We start from the raw sequence: 26,454 nt of genomic DNA on the forward strand, positions 1-26,454 counted from the left end.
GGGAGAGCTGTTGTCAGCTGCCTGAGCTGCTGCTGAGCAGCTTACTGACCACAGGGACCGTATGTGTTCAGAGTTGTCTCCTTATTTGTAAGGTGGCCATTCTGTAAGGAGACGATGCTTGATAAAACTCCAAGGCGCTATCCAAACGTCAGGGTTTTCATTGTTGCACATGTGCAGTTGACCAAACTGTGGGTATCCCACAGTCCTTTCCCCCCAGAATTGGCCCAATGTGTTCTTGGAGTATGGCTACCTCTATATAAAGCGATTTTCAATTCAATTCTAAAACTTAGCGACCATTTATTGAGCACCCACTCTGGGGCAAGCACTTTACCTACCAAAATTTACCTACATTCTCCTCACACCAACCCAATGAAGGGAGGGTGTTATTCCCCTCATTTTGCAGACAATGAAACTGAGCTTCAGAGGGGTTGAAGAACTTTCCCATATTTGCATAACTCAGTGTAGGATTTGAACCCATGTCTTTCTGACTTCAAAGTGGGTGCTCTTTTCCAGCCACATCGTGCTATAGTTGGAGACCCTGGAGTTTCCTTGCTCTGGGGTAGGGAGTTCTGGGGAAGGAGCTGGGAGCCTTGCAGGAGAAGGAGCCCCAAATCCCAGCCACACCCAGCCTTCCTGGCCGGCACTCTGAGCCTGGCAGCTCGGCTTTTGTGGCCTCAGGTTCCTCTCTGTGTGCAAATGAAGTTCAGTTCTTAGATTGAGGCTCCTGCTTGCTGCTCTTTCCCCGACCTGGGCCATGGCTCTGATGACTCATGCAAATCTCTGTGGGCTGTTTGAGTTCAGCGTGGTCTGCTGCAGATAGCTGTTCAAATTACGTGAAAATGAAGACAGACAGATTCAAGTTCAGACCCCAGGCCTGCTTACTACCAGAAGTCAAGCATCCGAAAAGTAGAATACTGACATCGAATCCTTCAGAGTCATCACCTGAACAAAACTTTCCTTTTAAAAGATTCTTTTTCTAAAAAAGCTGTTTTTATTTTTTTAGTTTTTAAAGGTTTTACTTATTTATTTGACAGACAGAGAGAGAGAGAGGGTGAGAGAGCACAAGCAGGGGGAGCGGCAGGCAGAGGGAGAAGCAGGCTTCCCGCTGAGCAGGGAGGCTGATGCGGGACTCCATCCCAGGACCCTGGGATCATAACCTGAGACCCCCAGGTGCCCCAAAAAACTGTTTTTACGCTTCCTCTGACAATACCTGCTCTTGATTGCTTCCTAGTCCATGATGTTTTGAGAGTACTAACCTCTTAGGATGCGCTCTTAACGGAGACGGTGCCCAGAGAATACGCATACATCCAAAGAATCTTTTTTTAAAAAGAAAATCTACTTAAGCCTAAGAATATACATCTAAGTTTTCTGGGTAACCTTGTAAAGCAGGGTTCCCATTCTAAGCCCAAGTTTTATGAATAATATACATTTCTTATACCACCAAAACTGTCTCCCACTCGACAGTGAGCTCTTCACAGTAGGACCAGATTCTTAGGACCTGTCGGGGGCCTGGGCTGTACATGATGTGAAAATCGTATCGTCATTCACTGTGGGCTGCACAGAGGTATGGGAGGGAGGGAAAGAAAGTGGAAGTATCTAGCAGTTGTCAGCTGCCTGACCCTGCACATAAATTGTGACCTGATCCGTACAGCAAACCTATGCATTTTTAACCTATAATCCTCATTTTACAGGTGAGGAAATTGAGACTCAAGGCCTTAAATGACTTGCTCAAGGCATACAGAATTTGCTTGTAGACCTGGTTTAATACAGTTAAGATGTACTTTTTATTGCACTGAAAACCTAGGGCAGAGTTCTCAGGTACACCTAGAACTTCTTCAGGGAGCCTGCATTTCGTCCGTTCCAAGAAAAAAGTAAAAGGAAGAAAGCAACAAAACCCAACCAAAATTAAGACAAAATGATTTGCGTCCCACCAGGAGTATCTCCTGAAATGCTCTTCCGTAAATTAAAAGTTTTTCCAGAAAGTAAGTGTAATACTTCATGTAATGTCTCATGTACCATGGGATTGGAGGCAAATTAACTCCTCCGGGGCAAATGGGTTTCTTTCAGATACAGGAATAAACTTAGGCTATACAGAGAACGTCTTAGTCAGTGAAAGAGGCATAAAATCCCAAGAAGACATTAATCCTTCTTACCATCAGTTGCATAAAATCAATTGTAAAGAAGCACCGGATCCAGAATACTGTTTGTATGTACGCAGCGCTGTGTGGCCTTGGGCTAGTCACTTCATTTCTCTGGGCCTGTAAAGTTGGGCGCTGTACACGGGCATCGTCCGGGGCTGACGTCTATGGTTCTTCGGTGCTCACACTCCCACAGCCCCCTCAGGGCTCGGACTCCTGGTTTCACGAAACTATGTTTTAATACCTTCTGCTTAGTGGATAGAGTATTCAAGGCCTGCGTGCTGTTTGTTGTTCACAGGGAAGAAGCCGCCGTTTCCTGACAAGGTAAGCTGCCTCCCTGGTTCGTTTTGTTTGTTTTTACTTTTGTTTCACTCTGTGTCTTGTGTTTATTCTTTGAAAAGTGCTGAGGACACTCACATCTCTTCCCTCCTGTCTTACAGCCCTTGGCGCCCGCGGGAAGGTAAGGTGCATCTGTGTGAGGGCACGCGGGGTGTGCCGTGGAAACACGGGAAAGTTCGTTCCTCACGCCTCCTTTCTCTCAACGCAGCAGGCCTCTCGGGGAGCATTTACCCAAGATGCCAAAGCCTCCTTTACCGCCAGCCGCCGAAAGGCATGACAGGGGTAGCCCTGTGCCAGGCAAGAAGCCACCTGTGCCCAGGTAACTGTCTTCTGTCGCTTGAGGTTGTCATTCAGAGCGGTGACGCCAACAGCCTGCCTCCCAGTAGCCTACAAGGGACCGAAAGTCACGGGTGCTCTGCGGGAGCCGGGGATGGTTTCGCTGCTGGGGCTTGAGGAACTCTGGCTTCTTGGGTTGGATGTCAAGTCCTGGGTCCCTTTGAAGATGACAATGATCTAGCAAAGAGAGGAGTGGAGAGATGCTTCATCAGGGGGATGGGAATGGTCGCTGTCTGTGGAGAATGTCTCCTCCACCAGTCGAACCCGTGCTCATGTTTTCCTTTCATCTCGGTCCATGGGAACGGTACCTGCCACTTCATTTGTCAAGACAGGTAGCAGAGAGGACATAATTGGGAGAGGTTTTTAGGTCACCGTAAGTGTCTTCTTCACTGTTCAGCCACATTTTATAATGGCAGAATGCTGAAGTCGGCTCTAATATTTCTAAATTTCCTGTGAGGACTTTGGGGGCCTGTGTACCACAGGCATAAATGTACCTGGGGTCAGGCTCCACCTTATTACTTCCTAAGGACATAACCAAGGCCTCTGTTTTTCTCGTCGGTGTCATCGGGCTTCATAGCTCTGGCTGTTGGATTAAACCAGGGCCACGGCTAGAGGGCACCGAAAAAATCAAGTTAATATTTGAATGGATTTTTCGTAATGGAATCTTATAAAAAATCAAAATGAATATAAAAAACATGTAATGAACAAAATATCAAAACCTTAAATAAACACACGATGGGAGGATGCCAGGTGAAGCGTCTGACAGACAGGAGGCATTCAATATATTCCTTCTCTCACCCCCCTGTCCCAGGAGAACCTGACGTGGGCCCAGACACACAGCTGCCTGTCATAGATCAAAGGAAGCTGTCACCAGATCTGTCTGACTCGCTCGTGCATCTGGGAGAAGTCCCAGAACAGTAGCATTTTCCAGCTGTCTCCCCTTCACCCGAAGGGTGAGCCCCGAGATGGCTGTTTTAAGGCATCAGCAAAGGAGAATATCACCTAAAATGTTCTCATTTGCTTGGAGAAACATCTACTCAGTGAAATTTAATAGCTACTAAAGAGTTAGTTTGCTGACTAAACCTTTTTTATATATATGTAATTATTTGCTGCAGTAGCTAAAAGAATAAAGGTTTGCCTAGCTCAGCTCGCAACGGTGACAGAACATTGAGTCACCAAACCTTCCCTCCACCCCTGCTCCCTGGCTTTTCTGCTGGGTTGTTTTTTTTTTTTTTTTCCCATTTTATCACGGCTCAGTGGGTTTGATTTCTCATTATTAGAGTAAGTGAAACTATCTATATTCTGAGGCTGGCTCGCTGGAACTCTTCATGCTCAGTTCTTTTTCTTTGCCCGAATTCATTTCAGGCATGGATGGGGACCAGACAGAAGAGAGAACGTAAGTACAAAATGCCGTTTGGTAAATGCTTGGAACGGGGAAAATCAGTGCAGGCTTTGTGGATCTTGGGGCCGTGCCTTTCCCAGACTTCTTTGAAGCCCAGTGCAGGGAGCAAGGCCTGCACACAGTAGGCTCTTAAATACTGGTGCCTGTTGGGGCCTCCGTCTTTTCCTCCTGCCCGCAGGGCTGCACTGCTTAGCTCTGGTTCCTCAGGGAGCTCCCAGGGTGGCTGGGTGAATCATAGCCCCACTCTCAGGTGGTAATTCGCAAGGTTAAAGTAACCGTGTTCGGAGGGAAGGGTAAAAGGAGGGAAGCCCAAGAGTCTGGGCCTTGCAGCAAAGTTTACAAGGTCTCTGTTTTCCCTTTTAATAAGTCCACGACCTGAATAAGAGAGGGAATAGCAATTATTGAATGCCTGCTGTGTGCATGTTGGCTAGCTAGCAATGTTTGGATGAAGAGCTGTTTGCCTGGGAAACAGCAATGAAAGTTTTATGTCCAGTTTTACCAATGAAAATCTTATGTCCCACAAACCCCATCAGTTTCAGGCAAACTGGGACCAGCATAGTTGGTCACCTCAGCTTTACACGTTTTGCATGTAATGACCCTATGAAGAATCACTGTTTCTCTTTTATTAAGAGGAAATCAACACTCACAAGGGGTAAGATACTCATCACAAGTTGCACAGCTAGTGATTAGCCGGCATTGGAATCCAAGTCTGTCTGATTTCCTCTACACTATAAGCCCTCCGAAGGTGATCACGCCCCTACCACTGTTCAAGGGCTCAGCCCACAAGAGCCTGCTGTCTTGTAGCTCTGTGCTAGATGCTGTGCTGGTTCGGATACAGTGCGAAGACATGAAAGACAGACCCACGCCCAACATGCGAAACAGCATGTGATCATGGAATGAGTTCTAGGGGTGGAGGCAAGAAAGTAATTGATGGGACTTGAGGAGCCAGGGGTGACTTCTTAGAGGTGAGATTTATGATGTCATTGAATGATGGGGAGAGTACAGAATAGACATCCTAAGAGAAAGCCCAGGTGCATTCCAGCCTCAGGAGTGTCCCGAGCAATGGCAGGTGGGCGACAATGCCCATTCACCCTATGGGGACAGCAAGGACAGCAGCTTGGCTACAGAGCCATAGGACAAAGAGGAGACAAGGTTGAAAGTGAGGGTAACATTATACTCTTGATGTTCCCAGTCTCTGGAAAGGTTGATGCTCATGTCACGAGAATCCGAGAGTTGTAGAAGAAACATGACATGGTTGCAATGGTGTTGAAGAAGGATTGCATCGTGGGCACTCACTGGGCCCGTGTGTGTTTATTTATGCAGCGTTTTGCTGGGACTCCCAGTTGGCCAACTGGGATGACCCTTCTTATCTCAATGGCAGGACTAATGACAGCTAACTTTCACTGAGCGCTCCACATATACCAGGCACATGTCATAACCAACTCGGTCCTTGCAACAATACCTTGAATAAGGTGGTCTTTCTTCACCACCGTGCTGGCCTATCAAAACAAGTCCAGGTTGGCAGTTAGGGCCCGCTGGTCAATGGCGAAATCGGTTCGCCTCTTGGAACATCACTTCTCATCGGAGGAGTACAGCAAATAGCTCCTTCCTTGCCTGTTTCACAGGTTGCCCGAAGATAAGTGCTGAGCAATGCAGACAGCTTGTAAGCCACAAGATACATAAGTAAGGTGGAGTTGCTTTTAAGGGGCATGGCAGAAAGAAGGCTGAGCTTTGGGCCAGACTAAAGATTAGGGGTCGAATCCATTTCTGTAACCCTTGGCAAGTTAGGACTCCTTCCTGAGCGCCACATTTCCATTTGTAAAATGAGGATGTTAAATTTTTAAAGGGCTAATAGGAGAATTGGATGAGACATTGTGTATAAATCTTTGGGGCACATTGTAGAGACTGCCATTATTATTGTGTCTTTAGGCCCTTTTGGACACCTCAGAACCTATTTATTCTGAGAGCCTCTGTTTGGAGTGTCCTCAGATGATTGCTTGTATTAAGAAATTATGAACCACCTAGCAAGCTCTACTGTTTTCCTCAATATATTTATTATGGAGACACACAACTGCTAAAGAAAGAGAAACATTCATATGATAGAGAAATGCAGTTCTTTTAGGAATTGTGTTTTGATGATAGGCTAATACCTTTTTTTTTCTTCCCCTTATCAGGATGAAGATGATGGTATGTTCAGAAAAAAGCTTTCTTACAACTTATAACTCATTCTTTCATTTTTTTGCTCGGGCATTCACATGGAATTATTTAGTACAGACCCCATGGAATCAATTATAATTGTTAAATTAGTATTAAGTAGATATATATTAGTTCGTATACTGTATTATTTATCTGGGTTACCAAAGAGAACTGCTATGTTCATAAGTAATAGTGCAAACGACGTAATGGTACAGCAAAATTAAAAATTGCGTATAGGGTTTGATAGAAAAATTTCTAATATTTATGCCTTCTAATACAGGAAAGGTTCACTAACTGTAGATAAATGAGACAGCATAAAATTTGGCTTACATAAAACTTGTGAATCATTGCTGAAATTCATATGGTTTCCAACTGACAATTTTCTGCCAAGATAGCATTTCAAAAATGAAAAAATAAAATACATGTACATTGTAGAGAATGACGTAGAATGGCAGCATTTTAATGCACCCCAAGATGGCAAATTATCTAGAAAAACCTTGGGGGTGGGGTTCCATCCGACCACTTCATAATCACATTTGATCTTTTGACTAGCTGTTTCTAACTTACTGGGGAGGAGTTCTGGAAGGTTCCTGTGACACTTGGATCCTGACTATCTGTTTTATTTTTCCTTCCCCCCCACAGTGCATCAAAGACCTTTGCCTCAGCCCACAATGCCCTCCATGAGCTCCAATACTTTCCCTTCCAGATCCACCAAGCCATCGCCCAAGCACACCCTCCCTACACCTCATATGCCTGGAGCGTTCTCTGAAAGGTCTGTGGTAACGTCATTCTGTGCTAACTTAACATCACACCCAGGTCCATTGATAAGAACTAACATTAGGTGGTTTGGGGAAGAAAGAGACGAGCCAGTGGTAGTCAGGTCAGAATATTTTGGGTCTTCAGAGACAAAATCAATCTGAGCATAAACCACCAATGTGTTAATCCGCTGCTATTCTTGGAGTCTCTGTGCTTGGGGTTGGAGGGGTCCAGAACTGACGGCCCCATAGTCACCAGGACAGAATGGACCCTTGGGCAGTAATGGGGAATGCTTTCACTTTGTGAATTAAAACAAACACTCAGGAAACCCAATGAATTTAAGTACTCGGAGTTCATCCAGATCTTGGATGAGCAGACCTAGCAGCTGCTACACCTTCACCGCGTAGGCCCTAGTAGGCCCGGTTTCTTAACAGCAACAATGTTTCTCAGGGCCCACAGTGAGGCTGTCTGGAGGCAGAGGCAGGAACAGGAGAAAGACACAGGTCATTTCTCCCTAAATAAGCCCAGGAGCTGCCCCCTGGTGTCCTTAGAGCTCCCAGGCCTTTGAGTTCATTCTCTCCTATGCAAAGGGAGAGGCCCAGGCCCCACCTTCAATATGGGAGAAAACCACCTGCATGGCCTCACTAGCCCTGCTAGATATCTAGGACTCTCATTTTTTTCATTGTCCCTGTGTGCCTCTTGCTTTGATTTTCTTCTGTTTCTTCTCACTCTTCTAGCTGTTTTTCTTTTGCCATTTTCTCCTCCTACTCCATCCCTCACTGGGCCCCAACCCTGTCCTTCCTTCGTGCTGAGGACCACTCAGCGCCATTGATGAGCAGAGCGGACTGACGTGGTTGGGCTAGTGGTGGGGAAATGGCTGCTCAGCACGGAGCAGGCAGCATTTCGGGGCCCCCACCGGTGCCTCCTCCCACCCCCATCCCTGAAGATACTGTTTCTGTCCACTGCAGGGCCGCCGGGCCCTCTCTGGGTTTTTCATCCAGCCATGCCCCTCCCCTCGTGGAACATCAGGCCCCAGGATTCACTGTTCCCAAACTCCATGCCCATTCATATATGTTCCTAACCAAACGAGATGTCTTCTCCCCAGGGGACGTCTGCCATTCTCTAAACCCAAAGGCCTTAAACTGCAGCCAGCTCTTAAAAATAAGCCTCAGATGCCTTTTATAGGTTGTTGTTGTTTCGACTTTCAGAGTCTGTTAACATTTGGGGTAGTCCACCTTGGGGCAGGGGTGAGATGTGCCCCATCAACCCCTCATCTTACTCAGCTGCCATGGCTTCAGGGAGGGTTGGTAGTTGCAAAAGCAGCAGCATTTTCAGTGAGTTTCCCTAACCCAGCCCCGCCATCAGCCTCTTCAGCCCAACCCACCGTAAATCTGCTCTCTTTCTGTCTCCGCAGTAACAGTGGTTTCCCACAGAGTGCCTCCCTGCCGCCATACTTCTCTCAAGGTTTGTACTCTGGGCTCTAGTGACCTAATCCCTGCCCTCTAGGCAACATGCCTCCATGACTGGATTCCTAACCATCCCAAAGCCTGTTGGCAAAGGTTTGGTCATTCCCTAAAGGCCAGAAGATATGTTTTCTCATTCAATATTCAATTCCGTTTCTGCCGTGCCAGGGCTGTTGGAATGCTAGGACGCTACTACATGAGACACACACACACACACACACACACACACACACACACGGCCTCAGAAAGGTGGCCTTGGCCTTAATCTTCACACAGAGAGCTTTTCCTCCCTGCTGTTTTTATATGGTGCTTGAGATGATGGCTTGGCGTTCTCTGTAGCTTTAGGTTTCTATAATGAATCTACCCTTGAATTGAGAGTGGAGGACCATGTTTAAAATACAAATTAAGAGAACCCAACCCCCCAAGGTTCTGATTCAGGAAGTCTGGATGAGGACCTGCATTTTTAACACCTTCTCTCGGTGTCCATGATAAGTATTTGCTGAGAGTGCTCTCAAACTTTAATATGAATACAGATCACCTGGAAATTGTGTTGAAATTCTAATTCAATGGGTCTGGGGTGGGATGTGAGAGTCTGCATTGCTAGTAAGTTCTTATGTGATGCTGATACAGCTGGTCCATGGACCACTTTGAGTAGCAGCAAAGGCCTACAAGGTAGGACTAGTCTGTGCTTATTTTTTAGCCTTAGACACTTGCAAGTAATTGGCACATGGTAGGCACTTTTAAAATGTTTGTTGAATGACTGAGTGTTGAATGACTGTGGAAAGTTACCCAATTCTAGTAAATAGATTTTTCTCATGCCAGGAAACTGGCCTAGTGTTGCCAGATTTTCTGATTTTTTTCCCAAGAAAACCCGGAAATATGGCTTTTAATATGAAATTACCTGATTTTTATTTTATTTTTTTAAAGATTTTATTTATTTATTTGAGAGAGAAAGAGAGAGAGAGGGAATACAAGCAACGGGAGCAGCAGCTGGAGAGGGAGAAGCAGGCTCCCCGCTGAACAGGGAGCCCGCTGCGGGGCTCTGATCCCAGGACCCTGGGATCATGACCTGAACTGAAGGTAGACACTTAACCGACTGAGCCACCCAAGAGCCCCCAAATTACCTGATTTTTAAAGGTTGGCTTTAAAATTTTTTAATTGCTGTGAGGAGCAAAACACTTTTTTTTTTTTTTTTGGTCATGGTACACAGGCAAGAACACCAGTGTGTGTCATAAACAGAAGAGTATGTTAGTGCTTGAATTATGGCTCAAGAGTCTATATATATATATATATAAATATTTTTGGAGCACATCCATTACATTCAGTTGAATACATTATCCCATAAACGTATGAGACACCAACGAAATCCATTATGTTGTCAATGTTGCCTAAGCATTTGAGGGTATAGTGAATACTACGTGGTTTCCACAGTTGCCCCCACACCCCTTGATTTTCCACAGTGTCCACAACTCACTGCGTGCTGTGGACCCACATTGCGTTACTTGCCTGGCTTCTGCAGGCATCTAAGCTCCAGACGTTTCACTTATATCAGTGTTTCCCAAAGTAAATTCCACAGACCCCCAGTTTTATGGGTTGTTGGTGGGGATCATTAATGTAAATAGTTGGTTAATGTTGGGGGGAATGCTTACCTTAATCAAAATTGATCCTTTTTCCCCTAAGACTGCCAGGACACGTGGTCCTGTCTTCTCCTTTGGCTGCTCCCATGTTAGGAAGATAAAGGATGTTCTGTAAATTGTCCACAAAACTCACCCCAGCTCCCTTGAGGATCTCAATAGCGAGAGTGATGTGTGGTTGCAATAAAAAGTAGTATATTGTGTATTGCGAACATGACTTCGTGGTGCTGGCCTGCAGACGCAGAAGCAGAAAAGTAATTCCTCGACTCTAAAGGAGCCGGGCAATATAGGCCTTGTTTATATTCGTTAACTGTATAGTTAGGTTTCTTTCATTCGATACACAGTATAAAGTGCCTGCCATGTTGGACTGCAAAGGTAGGGATAGGGAACATCTGTCTAGGCCTTGGGAGCCTTAAGAAGGGCAGTCTGTTCTGCTTAATTAGAAGCAGGGAACACCATGGTGCAGAATTCTGCTAGCCTGGCTCAGGGGACCTCAGCCCTTCCCAGGTAATTCTGCTGCCTCACTGGCCTGGGCCTGCAGTTTGCCTCTTGTGGGGTATTGTTGATGGAGGAACAACCCTGCTGGGGAACCACCTGCAGTGCTTGTTAAACGCAGATTGGGTGATTCAGGGGCCCCCTCCCATTCTTACTTATGCAGAATAATGTTTGGGAATCACAGGTTCGGGTCCTGACCCTGCCACTAAGAGCACATGATTTGTTCAGGCTCTCTGAGCCTTTGTTTCCTCACCCTCGAAAGAAGATAATACACATCTTGCAGTGTTGCTGTGGGGATTAAAGGAAGGGTAGAGGGGTGCCTCACTTAAGGCCTGGGCAGAGGAGTGCTGAATAGATATGTGTGGAACCATGAATGAATGACACATGAATAATTCAGAGAACATTCAGCTCACAGAACTTTTCAGTTCTTAACAGCCATTCCGGCATATAGAAAACAGCCTCGGCGATTACGAATCAGCACAATCAAACCTTTGCTGAGATTAGGAAACACATTCTCAGAAGGTTTCAGGGAACCGTGAACAAGACAAAAGGGTGTTAGGGAAGGTGAGACACAAATGCTGGGTAACTTACAGGTACCTCACAGACTTCCCGACTGACCAGGTAGTTGGCAGGGTCTTCTGTGAGAGTTGAACACTTCTGCCTCTTTAGAAAATGCAGTTAGGAACAGTAGGTAGCAAACTCTGGTTCTAGAAGCTAACGATATTCTCAAGGTAATTTCACCTTGTCTTGGGTAACTTACATTTCTTAATGTGTAAACACAGGAGGACCTAATTCTCTTTATTACCGCATTGTCACTGTATCAGTGGTTGGGAATCCATTCTGGGTGTGCGGGGGCCTAGGAAAAATCGGTCTCGTGAATATTCTTTTTGATGATCACATTAAAACTACCGTGAGTTTTTCATTAATGGCCTAGTTATTTTATATTATGTGACATGCACTGTTAAGAAATCACTCAAATTTGTGGAACTGTCCTCAAAATTTCACTGACATGGCTATGGAATGATGTCTGAACAGTCAACAGCCCTTGCGGTTTTGAATAGGTGAAAATTATTTTTGAAGCTATGGCTTCTTAAAATGTCAATTGCTGGGAACAATTGCAAGGGCGTTTTAGGGGGAAATGTGTGATGACAGAAATGAAAAATAGCTACAGCAAGTTAACTTTCAAAATGCTATACTCTTGAAGGCCTTAGCAACAGACCACCTCCCAGAGCTGAGGGAAGAAACTTCTCCTTGCCAGTTCCAAACAAACCTCGATCGCTGTCTCCTGGGGAAGAAGAGGTAATTAAGCATATGTTTTTATTTTCTTTTTTTCCCAGCAAATAAGCAGAATCTCCCGTTTGATACTCTTTTGTATTTTTATTATTACTTTAAATTATCCTTAATTTTTTAAAAATTAAAGGGGAGGATCCAGATGAAAAATATGTTCTTTTTCCTTGGTGTTTTTTCAGACTTTTCCAATAGCAAATGTGTGTTTTGTATTTAACAACGAGAAAAGTAATTCTAGTTTTCATTTGTTTTCTAGCTTATGACCTTGAATAAGTCACTTAACTGCTCATTAACCCAGATTTTTCATTAAGCATATTACACGCAACTGAGGAAATTATTACATCTATATCTTTCCTGATTAAAGTTTCCATTATATATGTAATGCTTATTCACAACTACCTTTGCAACCAGTGTCAAGATAAAAAGCAGTTCATGCAAAATATCTTCTATTTAGCCCCACCGAAGTGATTCTATATTCAAATTAAGAAAACAAATGCTTCAACGCTCATGGAATTGAGGTGGTGATTTATGAAAATGATTACTTGGAGGCTTTTCTTTTCACTTACATATGTAACTGCAAAATTTATTCAGTTTTTAAAAATTTACATTTTCAGAATTCATTAAGTGAAGAGTGGTACGTTTCTTATATTACCCGACCAGAGGCAGAAGCTGCTCTTAGAAAGATAAACCAGGTACTGTACTGAAGTTTATTTTTAAGTAGTTATAAATATTAATGGAAGGAGAAAAGGGGAACTGGCTTTTATTCAGGACCAATTGCGGGCTAGGAATTCTGCTAGGTGATATTCATGCTCTTACACCAACGGGACCCACTAGTGACGGCTTTACAACTACCAGCATCCATAGCAATGATTCCTAGAATCTGGGAAAAATCTAAATTAAGGTAGTCATCTGGCTGGCAGAATCTGAGGAGATTTTATTAACAAAAAAGGTCTGTCTTGTCATAAGAAGCATACCTTATCAAAAGGAGACTCTTTCCCCTAAACTTCTAACATCTTACTGGTTCCATCTTCATTTTTAATATACAATTGCCATCCACACTGATGTGAAGGGATCCATATGGAGAGAGGCAGCAGCAACTTTTTGCCCTTTCCCCTAGAAATTTCTATTTTAGCCAGATCTCCTATGGTCTGGTGCTGAACCTTAACCCTAAATCTATATATTAGAGAAAGAAAAGCAAAGACCCCTCATCTCTCACATCTTGAGTTTACAAGAATAGTTCTCAATCTTAGCTGTACATTTAAATCACCTCGGGAGCTTAAAAAATTCTGATTCCCGGGTTTCACCTAGAGAGATTCTGATTTTAGTTAGTTAGGTGTTCTCTGTGGGTTCTGGGAGTCTTCAGAACTCTAAATTCTAAACTGTTGGCTGTGAATCACTGGTCCACAGGCACATTTGTTGAATAAAAGAGGTTCCGAATGACATTTACTCAATCGAAATAAAAAGAACAAATGAAAGCCGTTTTCGCAGATTGATGGCTATTTAAAGCCATCATGATTCAATCCACAAACGAGGGGGTAGTTTAAAGCTGCCTTATTAATTCATTCTACTTTAATATTAGATCTTTACAGTATTAATATTATGTAGCAATATTTTATGGAATGACATTTTAAAGTACAGAACAAATCACAAAACTACTTTAATAAATTAAAAACAGTGATAAGAACACAAGATGGTCCACATTTGTTTATGGTCAGGTGTTTAATGATGAACACAGGGAAATCACGAGGTTTTAAAATGGGTGAATTTCACAGCATTTGCGTGTTTTCTGACTTTGGTTATGGAAAGAAAGGGTTAGGGAATTAGCTCCCAGGAGTAGGAAGGCAGATCTTTAGTTAAACTAATAAAGTCCTTATTTTGTCTGGCCCTTTATCCACTCAACCACTTAGTATTTGTTTTATTATTGAAAAAAGGGATTTCTTTTTCATCAGGAGGCTTCAAAGAGGTCTCTTTGAAATGTGGAAATTTGATACAATCTTTGCTGCCTCTTGACGACCAAGAAGTCCATGGTACATGGGACTGTAACCGTTCAGGGAACTAAACGTTCATTGACTTGTCAACTGGTTAAGTTTCCAGATCTCTAGAGGCTTGTCTACTGCTCTTACAGGCAATAGAAGTATAACATTTACTGGGGCGCCTGGGTGGGTGAGTCAGTTAAGTGTCTGACTCTTGATTTCGGCTCAGGACATGATCTTAGGGTCCTGGAATTAAGCCCTGAGTTGGTCTCCCCGCTCAGCAGGAAGTTTGCTTGAGTATTCTCTCTGCCTCTTCCTCTGCCCCTCTCCTCACTCATGTCCTCGTGCTCTCTCTAAAATAAATAGGTTAAAAAAAAAAAGAAGTATGGACATTTACTGCTCACGTAGTAACAGGAATTTATTCTTTTAGGATGGCACTTTTCTGGTTAGAGACAGCTCTAAAAAAACAACAACCAATCCATACGTCCTCATGGTGTTGTACAAAGATAAAGTTTACAACATCCAGATCCGTTATCAAGAGGAAAGCCAAGTTTACTTGCTGGGAACTGGACTCCGAGGGAAAGAGGTAAGGATTCCAGTTGCAAAATTCCCTCAAATCCTCTATTCATGCCTTTCCACACACCTGCCAATATGGAAGCTTGCTGTAACATTCTTTGGGGGTCCATACTATATGGCAACATTAGAGTTAAATCACATTAGTGAAGCCTTTCCTTTGCTGAAAGGAAATAAAACAAAATAACCGTAGCTATCTGTGCCATAGAGTCTTTCTTATATCTTTTATTCCAAATAATCTAAAATCACATGTATAACTTTTAAAATTAAAAAATTGACATTTAAATTAAAAAACATATAGTTAGATGGTGTCAAAGGGAGTCTCTCCTATCATTCACCTCTGTAGCATAATATTAACGTAAGATTGCAGTGTACTTATAAGGCTGTATTTTAAAATTGACATCTGGAAAAGGATAGAAAGATAGAATTCTTGCTGCGGTGATTCTTTAAATACTTGGGTCATTTCTCACTTAAAATTGAGGTTTGGCCAGTGAAGGTGGCCAAACTTGCCAAAGAAATTTTCCTCTGTCTGGCCAATGTTTACGCTAATTACTTTTTGGATGGTAAGCAAAAAAACTGCTTTTGCAAAGGAAACTAACAGCTAAACTTAAGCCTCAAACATGTTCTTTAAATTCAAAGTCCCAGGAGGAGGATCCTCTGAATCAAACATTTCCAGAATGAAAAACAGCTAACCCTTAACTTCCACTTCACCCCAAATATTTTTAAGTTATGATCATGTAAACAAATAGGAAAAAGCACATGCTTCCGGTCAAATGTTTCAGTCACTGGTTCAGCGTGGCTAGAGCAGCATAGATGCTATAGGGGCGGAGAGGCCTGCCTTCCAGAATTTCTGTTGGTCTGATGTGGAAAAATGTAAGTAGAAACCACACGTTGCAGCTGTCCAGGAAGGAGGCACCCAGCGGAGTAGTCTCGGAGGAAGTGCATAATGCTGTCTGGGGTAATGGTGTGATTCTGACCCACGTCTAGAGGGATGGCTAGGTTTTTTTCCCGTCTGGCCATCAGGGATAAGGCGAAGAAGGCAATGCGTGCACAGACGTGGCTACAGAGCCTTTGCGAGTGTGAGGTGGCAGTGCGGACACAGCTGAGAGATCATGAAGGAACCATTCATTCTGCAATGCCACGGTCATCAGCGCCGGACACCGGGACGCTGCTGTCTGACCTCCTGATTCCTTATACCTCCTCACACTTTAGTGACTAAGAGTGAAGGAGAGATACAGAACCCAAAATCAAAAACACAAACAGAGCAATCCTAAGGCAAAGGTATCATAATTAGACCTCTTATTTATGACCCCCATAAAGTTAATATATATATACATGAATATACATAAATATGAATACATATAGTCTTGTATCCATAATTTATTGGATGTTGAATTTTTTTTCAGAGTTCTATAGCAGAAATCAATAAAATATTAGCCAAGTATTACATATTTTTTCCCATCATCCTCATGACTTGAAGAGGTAGGAAATTATGCAGATAAAAAAACGGAGGGTGAAATTCATGCTATTCATTCCAATGTTGATTTATCTCCCTATTTTGAATTTTTCAGGACTTCTTGTCTGTGTCAGATATTATTGACTACTTCAGGAAAATGCCGCTTCTACTCATTGATGGAAAGAACCGAGGCTCCAGATACCAGTGCACATTAACGCACTCCGCAGGTTTTCCCTAGCAAGTCAGCCAAACACATGAACCTTCCTCCTGCGTCTGCTGCCAGCATGGGGAGATCAGTCAGCTGTGGCGAATGGACAAACACTTAGGACTGAATCAAACCCCTCAACACGAGCACAAGGTTTTGACCTTTCGCATAAAAAAAGTGTTTGAAGTGAAGACTGTCGAATATCTCATAATTTATTTATTCTTCTTCGATGTTTGTAAAGTGCCTGAGTAATACGGTTCACACTTGAAGTCTAGTAGTTCGCTGTAATAATTCATTTGAAAATAGGTATTTTGGAATACCCATTTCAAAATACAGTTTACATAGCTACAGAAATAATTTGAGGCAAGTTTAAAAACACTGAAACAGTAATAGCTTTTGGTATCACATAAAACTGATTTTTTTTTAAGAGTCAAACCTTTGTTACTCAGAGGCAATCCTCAGTTTTATACATACAATCTGAAAATGTCTAAAATTCACTTTCTTGGCAGCAATAATTTAAGAGGCTTCAAACTATCTCATCCTTTCTTATTTGGCGTTTTTTGCTGGGGGGATTTTTGTGTACTTTTTTATGAAAAGATAAATGCATGATGGGATAACTTCCTAGGATTAAAATTAATTTGCCTTTTGCTTTACTTTTTGTGTTCCTAAAACTATTGACTTTGTTTAGTCCATACTATTATATTTTTTGTTTTAAAGAAAACTTAAGCTACACATACCGAAGGTAATCATTTTAAATTTAGAGATGAGGCTTTGGTGTCAAATACATCTGGATATAAGTTCATCATATCCCAACACCCACATCCCACCTCCTCTGTCTGCAACTCCCACAACTCCAAAAGCATTTTCAAGTGACGTGGATTTTACCAAAGTCTTCCAGCAAAGATGAAAGAGCAATGCATATACATAGAAAAATGTGCTCAGACTTTCCTATTAGATGCCTTCTATCTCTTTTATCCCGTGACAACTCGACCATAAAGCCCTTCTCATCATCCTTCCTAAAAAGGCTTTATAGATCCTTTGAAGCAACAACTCTTTCCTTCAGCTTACATATCTCACTTAACAGATAGTAGCAGGTGTTCAGCACAACAAAAACCAGGCATTTGGTTGTTCTTCAAGTTTTCCCCTTCGGGGCCTTGGTTATTGTTATTCCACAACTTTTATTAGCAACGAAAGTTTCTGGCTTCTCTACTTCATCTACAAGTTTTCTGAGTGGCAAAAAAAATATCTTGCATCTTCATTTTCATAAGTTAATTAATAGAACAGCAGAAGGGAGCTTAGAAGTTACCTGGTTAAAACCGATCATTTGCTAAGATAACAAGTATGTGGGAACTTTTAACCAATGATGATGATAATGTTTCAACAAGCTTTAGCCTTATACACTGGGAGTTCTCAACTTAGGGTCCAGAGCTAGGGAGCTCCAAAGCTGAAAAATCTGCGTTCAGTACACGTTTATTCAACAGGATTTCAACAAGCATTTATTTAGTGCCTGCTCTGTGTTAAACACTGAGTTGGGTGGTGAGGAGAGCAGACACTGTGAGCTGACCTTGTGTCTTGCTTTAGGGTAGACTATCCTTTATGTTTGAAAATCCCTAAAATGAAGGAGGTAATAGATTGCAAAGCAAATGTTTGGTAGTGTGTGAGATCAGCTGCCATGTCTCTACCCTCTTCTACCTGCCATATGTAGGAAACCAGTCTGTAGCAGAAGAGGATAAAGTCAGTGCACAGAAATTGAACCAGGTTAGACATATGACAAATTAGTAGAGTCCCTGACATCTATTTCAACCACTTCCAAGTCACATGACCCAATAAATGCTTCACCTAGCTGGAGTTATTTTTGGCACTGGTTATCAGGAGAGATCTGATTAATACAAATTCTTACCATCCACTTCTAATTTGGTTAACTCTCTTTCAATCTGAGCCAAATTCAAGCATAAAGGAAGGGATAAGCAATGCCCTGTGGCCAATATCCTATATCATATTCTTGCCACTAGTGAAATGAATTAGCCATTCATTGAAACATTAAAACAATAAAACAGCTTTCAAGACTATTAAATGATTATTTACAACTCATCATATTTTTATTTTGTTTTTTTATCATATTAAATATATTAGTAAACTCAATTCTCCCAGATACATGTTAATTCCACACTAAATACAGTTACAAATTCACAACAAACAAAAAGAAATCAGATAGAAAAACTGGTAGAAGCAAAGGATAGATCTGGTATTTTAGACTCTTCAAAGAGGGGGGTTTTCTCTTCTGGTTCCTGTAAGTCATCTGTCTTCACAGGATGATTAAAATGCAGAGTAAGGTCACAAAGCAGCAACTGGGAGAGCTCTGTGTAAAACAAAATAATAGAAGATACTACCGTGGAGCACATACGTCATAGACGACTATTATTACTTTTTTTAAAAGATTTTATTTTTGGGGGTGCCTGTGGCTCTCAGTTGAGTGTCCGACTCCTGATTTCGGCTCAGGTCAAGATCTCAGGGTCCTGAGATGGAGCCCCAAGTCAGGCTCTGCATTCAGCTCCGAGACTGCTTGAGATTCTTTTTCTCACTCTTCCCCTCGCCCCGCTCCCACTCTCTCTTTCTCTCTCTAAAATAAATAAAATCTTCAAAAAAAAAGATTTTATTTTTACATAATCTCTGCACCCAGTGTGGGGCTCGAACCCACAACCCTGAGTTCAAGAGTTGCACGCTCCACCAACTGAGCCAGCCAGGGGTCCATATTATTACTTTTAGTAGCTATTTCTAATTCTTAGTTTTCCACTGATTATTGATCAGGCCACAATTAAGTATACCCCATTTTGACTTAAAGTCAAATTTATGTGCTATAAAATAAGCATCACATAAAAATTAACTAGAAGGCTCCACTTGTGCACTATCTTACTAAACTGCAACTTGATTTATACATATTTGATTTATGCTTTTTGTAAACTTACTATTTTTATGTTATATGTTATATAGAGAGAATCAAATAGGTCTATAAAGCATGTTACAAAAATTAGCAGTTCCTATCTCCAGGAGGCAACAACTTTTAACTTTTTTTTCCGGCTCATACTGTTTTTGTTGCTTTTGTTGTTTTGTGTGTCTGTGTTTGGTGTCTTTTTGTTTTGTTCGAGGGGCAGGTATTTATTTCCCTCCATATCTCTAAATGATGTGCATATTTTATTTTTTCAATTGTAGGTATTATCTGTTTCTTTTTTTTTTTTTTAAAGATTTTATTTATTTATTTGACAGAGATAGAGACAGCCAGCGAGAGAGGGAACACAAGCAGGGGGAGTGGGAGAGGAAGAAGCAGGCTCATAGCGGAGGAGCCTGATGTGGGGCTCGATCCCATAACGCCGGGATCACACCCTGAGCCGAAGGCAGACGCTTAAGCGCTGTGCCACCCAGGCACCCCATTATCTATCTGTTTCTGACTATAGAAGATTATGATATAGTTTTTTTTACTTACCCCCATTCCCCTAGAGTGTACTTAAGAGTACAATTTTTGTTAGCTCAATATTTAGAGGTTAACATTTTTTGATTGTATAAGTACTATCCACAGCTGAGCCTTGAAGTACATTTCCCTTCCTTCATGGTACCACCCAATCAGTTAATAATTTTCTTGTTTTCACTGCTTAATTATCATAAATATATCCCAAATCTTCCCCAGTTGGGCAGATCTCCTTTGGTATATAGTCAGATGCCTTAGCTATCTGACTGCTGAAAGTCTCTGCTCTCCTAGAGCTTCTGATCTCCTCTAGTCGGGACTGATTGCTCTCTAGGACTGCAGTGCAGAGGCATCTGGGAACTCCCTTCACCATTATCCTAGGGACTCCTTTCCCCCTCCCTCGTGTGGAGTTTCCTTTTTCCAGAATCTCATTTCTTTCTCTTTTGGTCTGCTACCTTGTTTGGTGGAATATGACCTCAGTAATCAGTGACTTTCTGAAGGGGAAAACATTTTATGTCTGAAAATGTCTCTCTCTGTACCAATGCTTAATAGATTGACGGACTATAAAAATAAAGGTTGGAAATTATGTTTCTTCAGATTTCCGAAGGCCTTGCTGTACTTTCTTCTAGCTTCCAGTGTAGCTATGAGAATTTTCATGACTCTTATTCTTAATTGTTGATTCTCTTTAGAAACTTCAAGGACTTTTTGTTCTTCCAGAACAATATTTCACAGTATTGTACTTGGGGGTCTACTTTCAACCACTGTGTTAGACTCTTTCATTATAGAAACTCCTTCAGCTCTTTAAATTTTTCTCAGATTAGTTCTTTAATGAATTCCTCCCCATGCATTGTCTGTGTCCTTTCTAACACTCTTATTTACTGAATGTTGAACTTCCCTGACTGATCTTGTAATTTTTTTCTCCCTAAAACTTTCCACCTCTATTTTTTTGCACTCTAGGGGGTTGTCTTCTTTTTATCTTTAAACCCTTCTACAGAGGTTATTTCTATTGTCCCACTTAATTTCCAAGAATTCCCTTCTTTAAACTTTTTTTTATAGGATCATGTTCCTGTCTCATGACATAGCCTCTTCTCTTACTTCTCTTCAGCTATTGATAATTTATTAGAAGTTTTCATCTCACTTCATGATTTCTGTTTCTTCCTCATTAATGGAATTCATGTATTGACTTTGTCTCTACTTTTCGTATTAGATGCTTTCATCAAATATCTATTGCCCCAGAGCTCTCTGCTCATATTTAAGGCCACGGCACTAAAGACGACTGGAAATTCTATGCCTATGGTAGCCTGTATTGGAGGGTGACCTGGCTGGGTATTTTGTTGGGGGAAACCTCTGCTCTCAGTGTCTTTAGATTTTTTTCTCTTAGGCTAGTCAGATTCCTGAAAGAAAAATCTGCTTGAGGATGTAAATCTGGCTGCCAATGTTTTATAGCCAAGTGGGAAAAGAAAGCTGGGAATCTTATAATTCAGTATGTAAACTTTGTCTTAATATCTTTGTTTTCAGTACAGTACTCTTCGCCTTAACTTGTGGTTAATGGCTCTGGGCCAGAGATCCTCTCAGGGAATAAAACTCAACTCTTCTGTCATAGAAAAGGAACAGTTGCCTAATTCAGAGAGGGGAAGAGAACTTAGGGGTCTACAACTTCTTATTTTTTTATTTTATTTTATTTTTTTAGAGGGAGAGGTGGGGGAGGTGCAGAGGGAGAAGGAAAGAGTCTCAAGCAGGCTCCACACCTATCACGGACCCTGACGCAGGGCTTGATCTCACAACCCTGAGATTATAACCTGAGTGGAAATCAAGAGTCTGATGCCTAACTGACTGAGCCACCCAGGCGTCTCTTTTTAATATTTATGTATTTGTTTATTTATTTATTTTTAAACTTATCTATCTATTTATTTATTTAGGGTCTACAACTTCTTAAACATTGAACCAGCCTTCTGTTCTTAGCCCCACCTTCACCTCCACTTCCAGATGATTCTGGTGCCACATATATTGAATCTTCATTGGCTCTACCTAGCCAGTTCATGGTTCAGATTTTTGGACTTTAGGGTTCAAACTTTTCTGTTTGCTTCCATTTGCTTTCTGTTTCACTGTTAACTTTTTTTGAGACCTCTTTATCTTGTGCTTTTTCGTCTCTTTAAAATCACTTTAAATTTAAATCTCAGGTTTCCTAGTGACTAGTTGTGTGATCTTGGAAGAGTTAGTTAACCTCTCTAGGTCTGTTTCTCTATCTGTAAATGCCAACGGTAGTATTTTCTATCTCACAAGGTCGTGAGGACAATTGAGTCCATTTATATAAAGCTCTTGAAAGAGCATCTGGATTATGGGAAATGCTCTGTGTCAGCTATTGACATTCTTATTGAGAGAAGGAAGTGTGGCTAAAAAGACTGTTGTTCATTTAATCTTCCATGTTTACCAGAAGTCTGCCCTCTGACTCTAGCTCTGCAAGTCCCTCTGGCCTAACTGCCTGCCTTACCCCACAGCTTCTCAGGAACACAGTCATCACATTTACTAGTCCTATTTTGCGTCACAAAAGAATAACCCCCAAGTCAGAACAGTTAGATAATCAAGTTTGAGAAAAATCTAAAGCTTCTCTGTTTTAAATGAACGCAAGCATCCAGACACCAATTATTCATTCAATAAGCATTTCCAGAACCTATTATATCAAGGCGCTATGTTAAGGGCTAGGAAAACCCTTAAGGAGCTTACAGGTGAGCAGGGATAGGAAAAGTAACCATGCAATTACAACGCAGTGTGATAGATGAGATGAAAAGATAGAAGAGATAACATGCTTGCTTAAAAAAAATTCTGCCAGTGTATGTAACCTTGACTAATAAGTTGCAGTTACCCTGGCCGGGTGGAGGTGTGGGTGCAGCAGTGGGCAATTCAGAAGATGCGTGTGTTAAAGTACAGACACGAATAAAGAGCAAATATGTAGATTTGCAAATGGTTCGTTGTGGCTGAAGCACAGAATGTGCAGGGATAAAAGAATGATAAGATGCCGGAGAGGTAGGCAGGGGCCTGATCTCAAGCGGTCTTACAGTCCATTCTAGGAGGTTTGTTGGACTTTATTTTGGGGCAATAGTGAACTAACGAGAGTTTTCAGGAGATTCACATTTTAGAGAGGAAATCCTTGCCATAGCGTTGAATTTGGTTTTGGGAGATGATGAATTGAGCAAAGATAATTAGATTTCTTTACATAAGATTCCTCAGAGCCTTTGTTAATGTGTCCCGTGAATTTTTGAGAGAAATATCCAGCATAAAGCACTTCCCAAATTAATTTGACCATAATAACATGTGCTCTGTTCTTACTGCACACCACTTATTAACGTCTCTTGAGACAGCACGGTTGGCACATCAGAGTCTAGGAAATGTGGCACTCACTATATGGTGCCCTACTAGCAAGCACTCCCCTCTTCTTTTTGGTGGCACAACTTGATTCCATCTGAGGTGATCCTTTTCCCAGCTCCAGCAGCAAGTCCTGACTGGCCCAAACTGGTCTAGGCCTTCAAATTGCCCTTGACAGCCGCTGGTGCAGGCATATGCATTCGATGCAAATGTGGCCATGAAAGGAAAGGGAAAATGTGCTGGAGGGGACCTGAGGAAAGCCTTTTACAGAGACAGGCAGATACAGTGTCTGTAGATGGCCACACCTGCAGGCAACGACTATGAGTGATAAACAGAATGAACATAATAGAGCAGAAAAACGGAAAGAACTTGGTATGGTCAGAAACCTTTAAAACTCTGAATTAATTCTGAGACTGCCCTACCTTGGATCTCTTATTTCCTTACCGTATTAGCCACATTAAGTTGATATTTTGTTACTTTTATAGCTGAATTCCTTGTAACTGACAGAGAGGCTATCTTCAAATATCCAAGAGCTGTGCTAAGAAGAGTAACTACATATTCCGTGTAGTTTCATGTTTAGAAATAGGACCAGTGTGTGAAAGGAAGACAGGAATAGATTTCAGCTAGTCCGCAAGGAGGAACCAGCTAAAGAGGAAGAGGCTGACTGGTGAGATAGGGAGTTCTCCAACAGAGGAAATATTTGGTCAGGGATAAATTGTCCTTAGAAATATTAAATCATGGAAATGTTACATGTCTGGGATAAAATAATAGAATGTCTGTGAGGTGAATGACTAAACATCATGAACTGTAAGGTCTACTCTATGAATCTGTTTAAAATGAAGAACCCTTAACTCACAGAGTCAAACAAACTTATAATTTTAATTTGGAAGAAACTTTAGGGGCTTGGTAAAGATTAATGGATAGAGACACTGAATTTTGCAGAATGTGACATCATCGTGCAATAGTTTATTGAAGGGAAGGAAGGAAAGTAAATTTAAAGAGGTTAGTTAAACAACATCATAAGCTTGTTAGTGTCAGGGATAGGAATTCAAGTCTACTAACTCCCAGGAAAATTCTCAAACATAATTCATCTTTAGAGATCTAATTCATATTACAGTGTCAACATTTCTTAAGAAGTAGAGAAATCCTAATTAGTAGGCAAATTCAGTTCTATCCCAGCAGAAGCACAATTTGGCTCTATTGTTCGTTTTGTAACTATGGCATGCAAACATTTTAATTCAGGGATTCCATGCTTACCTTTCATCTTCTTCAACTCCAAAGAAATTATGTTAATGTTTTTAATTATGGCTTCCACATTTAGCTTATGGTCAGTAACATTATTCTTAAACATCTGATTTTAAAAGAGAAACAAAATGTATAAATCAGAAGCATTTACATGCACTTTGAAAATACTTAAATCTTCAGAATTTCTAAAGGGAAAATCTATATTTCAGAAATGAAACAATTGTGAAATAATAGTCTATATAATGGTTAGAATTCTAGCATAGTAAGGCATCAACTTGTTCATATTTCCCAACTGAAGACACCTGCAACTAGAATTCTTCTTTAATGAAACCAGATAACAAGATGGGGCCCTTACAATGGAAATGCAGAGGTCCCCTTTTCAGAACTCAGCACTTATAAACTACCTTATAATTGAGTAGTCGTGTAAGACTTTCTCTAATTTTGTTTATGTAAGACAGTGTATTCTTCTAATTTATTCTTAATGACAGGGTCCATGTAAAACTCAAAGTACAGAGTAAAACTCAAAGTAAGATTCAATTATAATTCATAAACTAAGAAGATGGCAAAAGGACCACTTTTATTTTAGCTTTGGGAATTAGGGCAATACACATTTAAAAAATTCTGGCTAATTAAAATGTGTAAATCAACAGGTTACCATGTTATACATATAGTACATATTTTTTAACCAATTACGTCATGTACAAATACATAAACACGTGGTTCACTAGAAACTAATCTTAGCCATTCAAATCTCTCAAAATGACTTGAAAAAAAAAAAAAAACAATACCCACAATTAGCACACACAACTCCAGCAGTGTGAAAGGTGGGCAGTTATGGGTCAGGCTGCTTGTCCAAAATAATGAAAATAAACTAACCGTTAAGTCAATTTCTTGCCTCTGCTTTCTCCTGAGTAGAGGAATTTATCCTACTTCACTCACTTTAGAGTCACTACAAAGGTATAAAAATTTCGTTTTCCAATGAATAAAATATACTTTGCATCCACCTATAATACCCTAGAAGCCAAAAAGGGAAGGGTAGCTATCTTCCTTGGTTGGGCGTAGCAAATAAAAAGATTTGTGTTTGAGGGGGGAAAAGAAAAGCTGATAAAATAAAGAGGGTAGAGAAGGTGTAATTAAAGAACTTTAAAAATGAGGAATGGTTGTAAAAAAAAATAAATATTAAAAAACCAAGAGGGAAGGGGAAACTAAGTGGATAGAGAAATGTCCAAGAAAATCGACCCTCCCACCCCGGGTCTGGTTATCCAGCGCCCTTGAGCGTGCCCTTGGGTGGGTGGGGTTGGAAGGCAGAGCCGGGGCTGGACCCCACTGGACTGGAGAGAGGTCAGAGGTGTGTCAAGCCTTCCGTGGAGATCTCGGGTAGGCCGTGGCTCAGAGAGAAGGAAGAGGCCGGTCAGAGGGCGTGCCCGAGGTGAGAGGCGGTGAGCACGCTCTGGGGACGAGCGGATAGTGGAATCCTCCGAGGCCGCGATGCTGGAGACAGACGGCGCTAACCCAGCTAAGGCTCTGACCTCCAGCCGGGAGGCACGGTTCAGGGCCTCATCCCGAGGAGCGAGGATCAACCCCGCAGCTTTTGTTCTACAGGCCAGCCCCTCCTCCTCCCAACCTACACCGGTCAAGAGCCCCAGGGTGCCGCTAGCCCGCCCATCCCCCACGGGGTGACTGAAGATAGCCTTGAAGTTGCCACAGCCCTCCTGCTCCCAAAGCGGATCAGGACAATGCACAACGCACTCCGCGTGCCCCTGGCCTTGAGACCACCACCGGCCCCGCCTGGACCCACCCGAACATCGGCCCCTTCTGGAACCCACCGATGTCTGTGAGGAGCCCCGGGCCCTTGGGCGCCCGCCCATTTGGAGCCTGACGATGGAGCCTGAGGCAGCCTGGAAATTTCAACAGCCTTCGTCTTGCCCCCAAACCGGATTAGGATTATTTAAAACCCAGTGCCCTTGGGTGGCCCACAAACCAACCCGTGAGGACCCACCTGGCCAACCGTCACCAAAGCTCTGACAGCAGGTGGGGAGTAGCCGACTGTGAAAAGCAGGAATGTGCATCCTGATTGGCCAGCTTCTCTACCTGCTGCATCCTGGGAGTTGTAGTCCCAGCTGCCAAGCCCCC

At 42.1% G+C, this 26,454-nt stretch overlaps 2 protein-coding genes across 2 annotated transcripts in view; one reads left to right on the top strand and one right to left on the bottom strand.

Annotated features, from left to right (window-relative positions):
- LCP2 (lymphocyte cytosolic protein 2) overlaps positions 1–16,444 on the top strand; it is a 43,478-nt gene extending 27,034 nt beyond the window's left edge. Inside the window, exons 11-21 of the mRNA XM_040630306.1 lie at positions 2,437–2,462; positions 2,579–2,598; positions 2,686–2,796; positions 4,179–4,209; positions 6,390–6,402; positions 7,054–7,183; positions 8,582–8,631; positions 11,964–12,058; positions 12,661–12,738; positions 14,450–14,605; positions 16,164–16,444. Of these exons, the coding sequence (XP_040486240.1) occupies positions 2,437–2,462; positions 2,579–2,598; positions 2,686–2,796; positions 4,179–4,209; positions 6,390–6,402; positions 7,054–7,183; positions 8,582–8,631; positions 11,964–12,058; positions 12,661–12,738; positions 14,450–14,605; positions 16,164–16,286 (833 nt within the window). The 3' untranslated portion in view covers positions 16,287–16,444. The remainder of the gene's footprint in view (positions 1–2,436; positions 2,463–2,578; positions 2,599–2,685; positions 2,797–4,178; positions 4,210–6,389; positions 6,403–7,053; positions 7,184–8,581; positions 8,632–11,963; positions 12,059–12,660; positions 12,739–14,449; positions 14,606–16,163) is intronic.
- Positions 16,445–17,057: 613 nt separating this feature from the next.
- CUNH5orf58 (chromosome unknown C5orf58 homolog) lies at positions 17,058–26,423 on the bottom strand. The gene is made up of 2 exons (XM_008692391.2): positions 24,334–26,423; positions 17,058–18,612 (listed from the first exon to the last, which is right to left on the bottom strand). Exons 1-2 carry the CDS (start codon positions 24,425–24,427, stop codon positions 18,461–18,463), a joined length of 246 nt encoding a protein of 81 aa, XP_008690613.1. The 5' UTR covers positions 24,428–26,423; the 3' UTR covers positions 17,058–18,460.
- Between the last annotated feature and the right edge of the window lie 31 nt (positions 26,424–26,454).

The sequence above is a fragment of the Ursus maritimus genome, unplaced genomic scaffold, assembly GCF_017311325.1.
Source record: "Ursus maritimus isolate PB19 unplaced genomic scaffold, ASM1731132v1 scaffold_15, whole genome shotgun sequence".
In the NCBI taxonomy this organism is placed as follows: Eukaryota; Metazoa; Chordata; class Mammalia; order Carnivora; family Ursidae; genus Ursus; species Ursus maritimus.

Coding starts and splice junctions, on each gene's coding strand:
- CUNH5orf58 (XM_008692391.2), bottom strand. CDS start 24,427: ATGTTTAAGAATAATGTTACTGACCATAAGCTAAATGTGGAAGCCATA. Junction 18,613..24,333: donor GGAGTTGAAGAAGATGAAAG/GTAAGCATGGAA, acceptor TGTTTTACACAG/AGCTCTCCCAGTTGCTGCTT.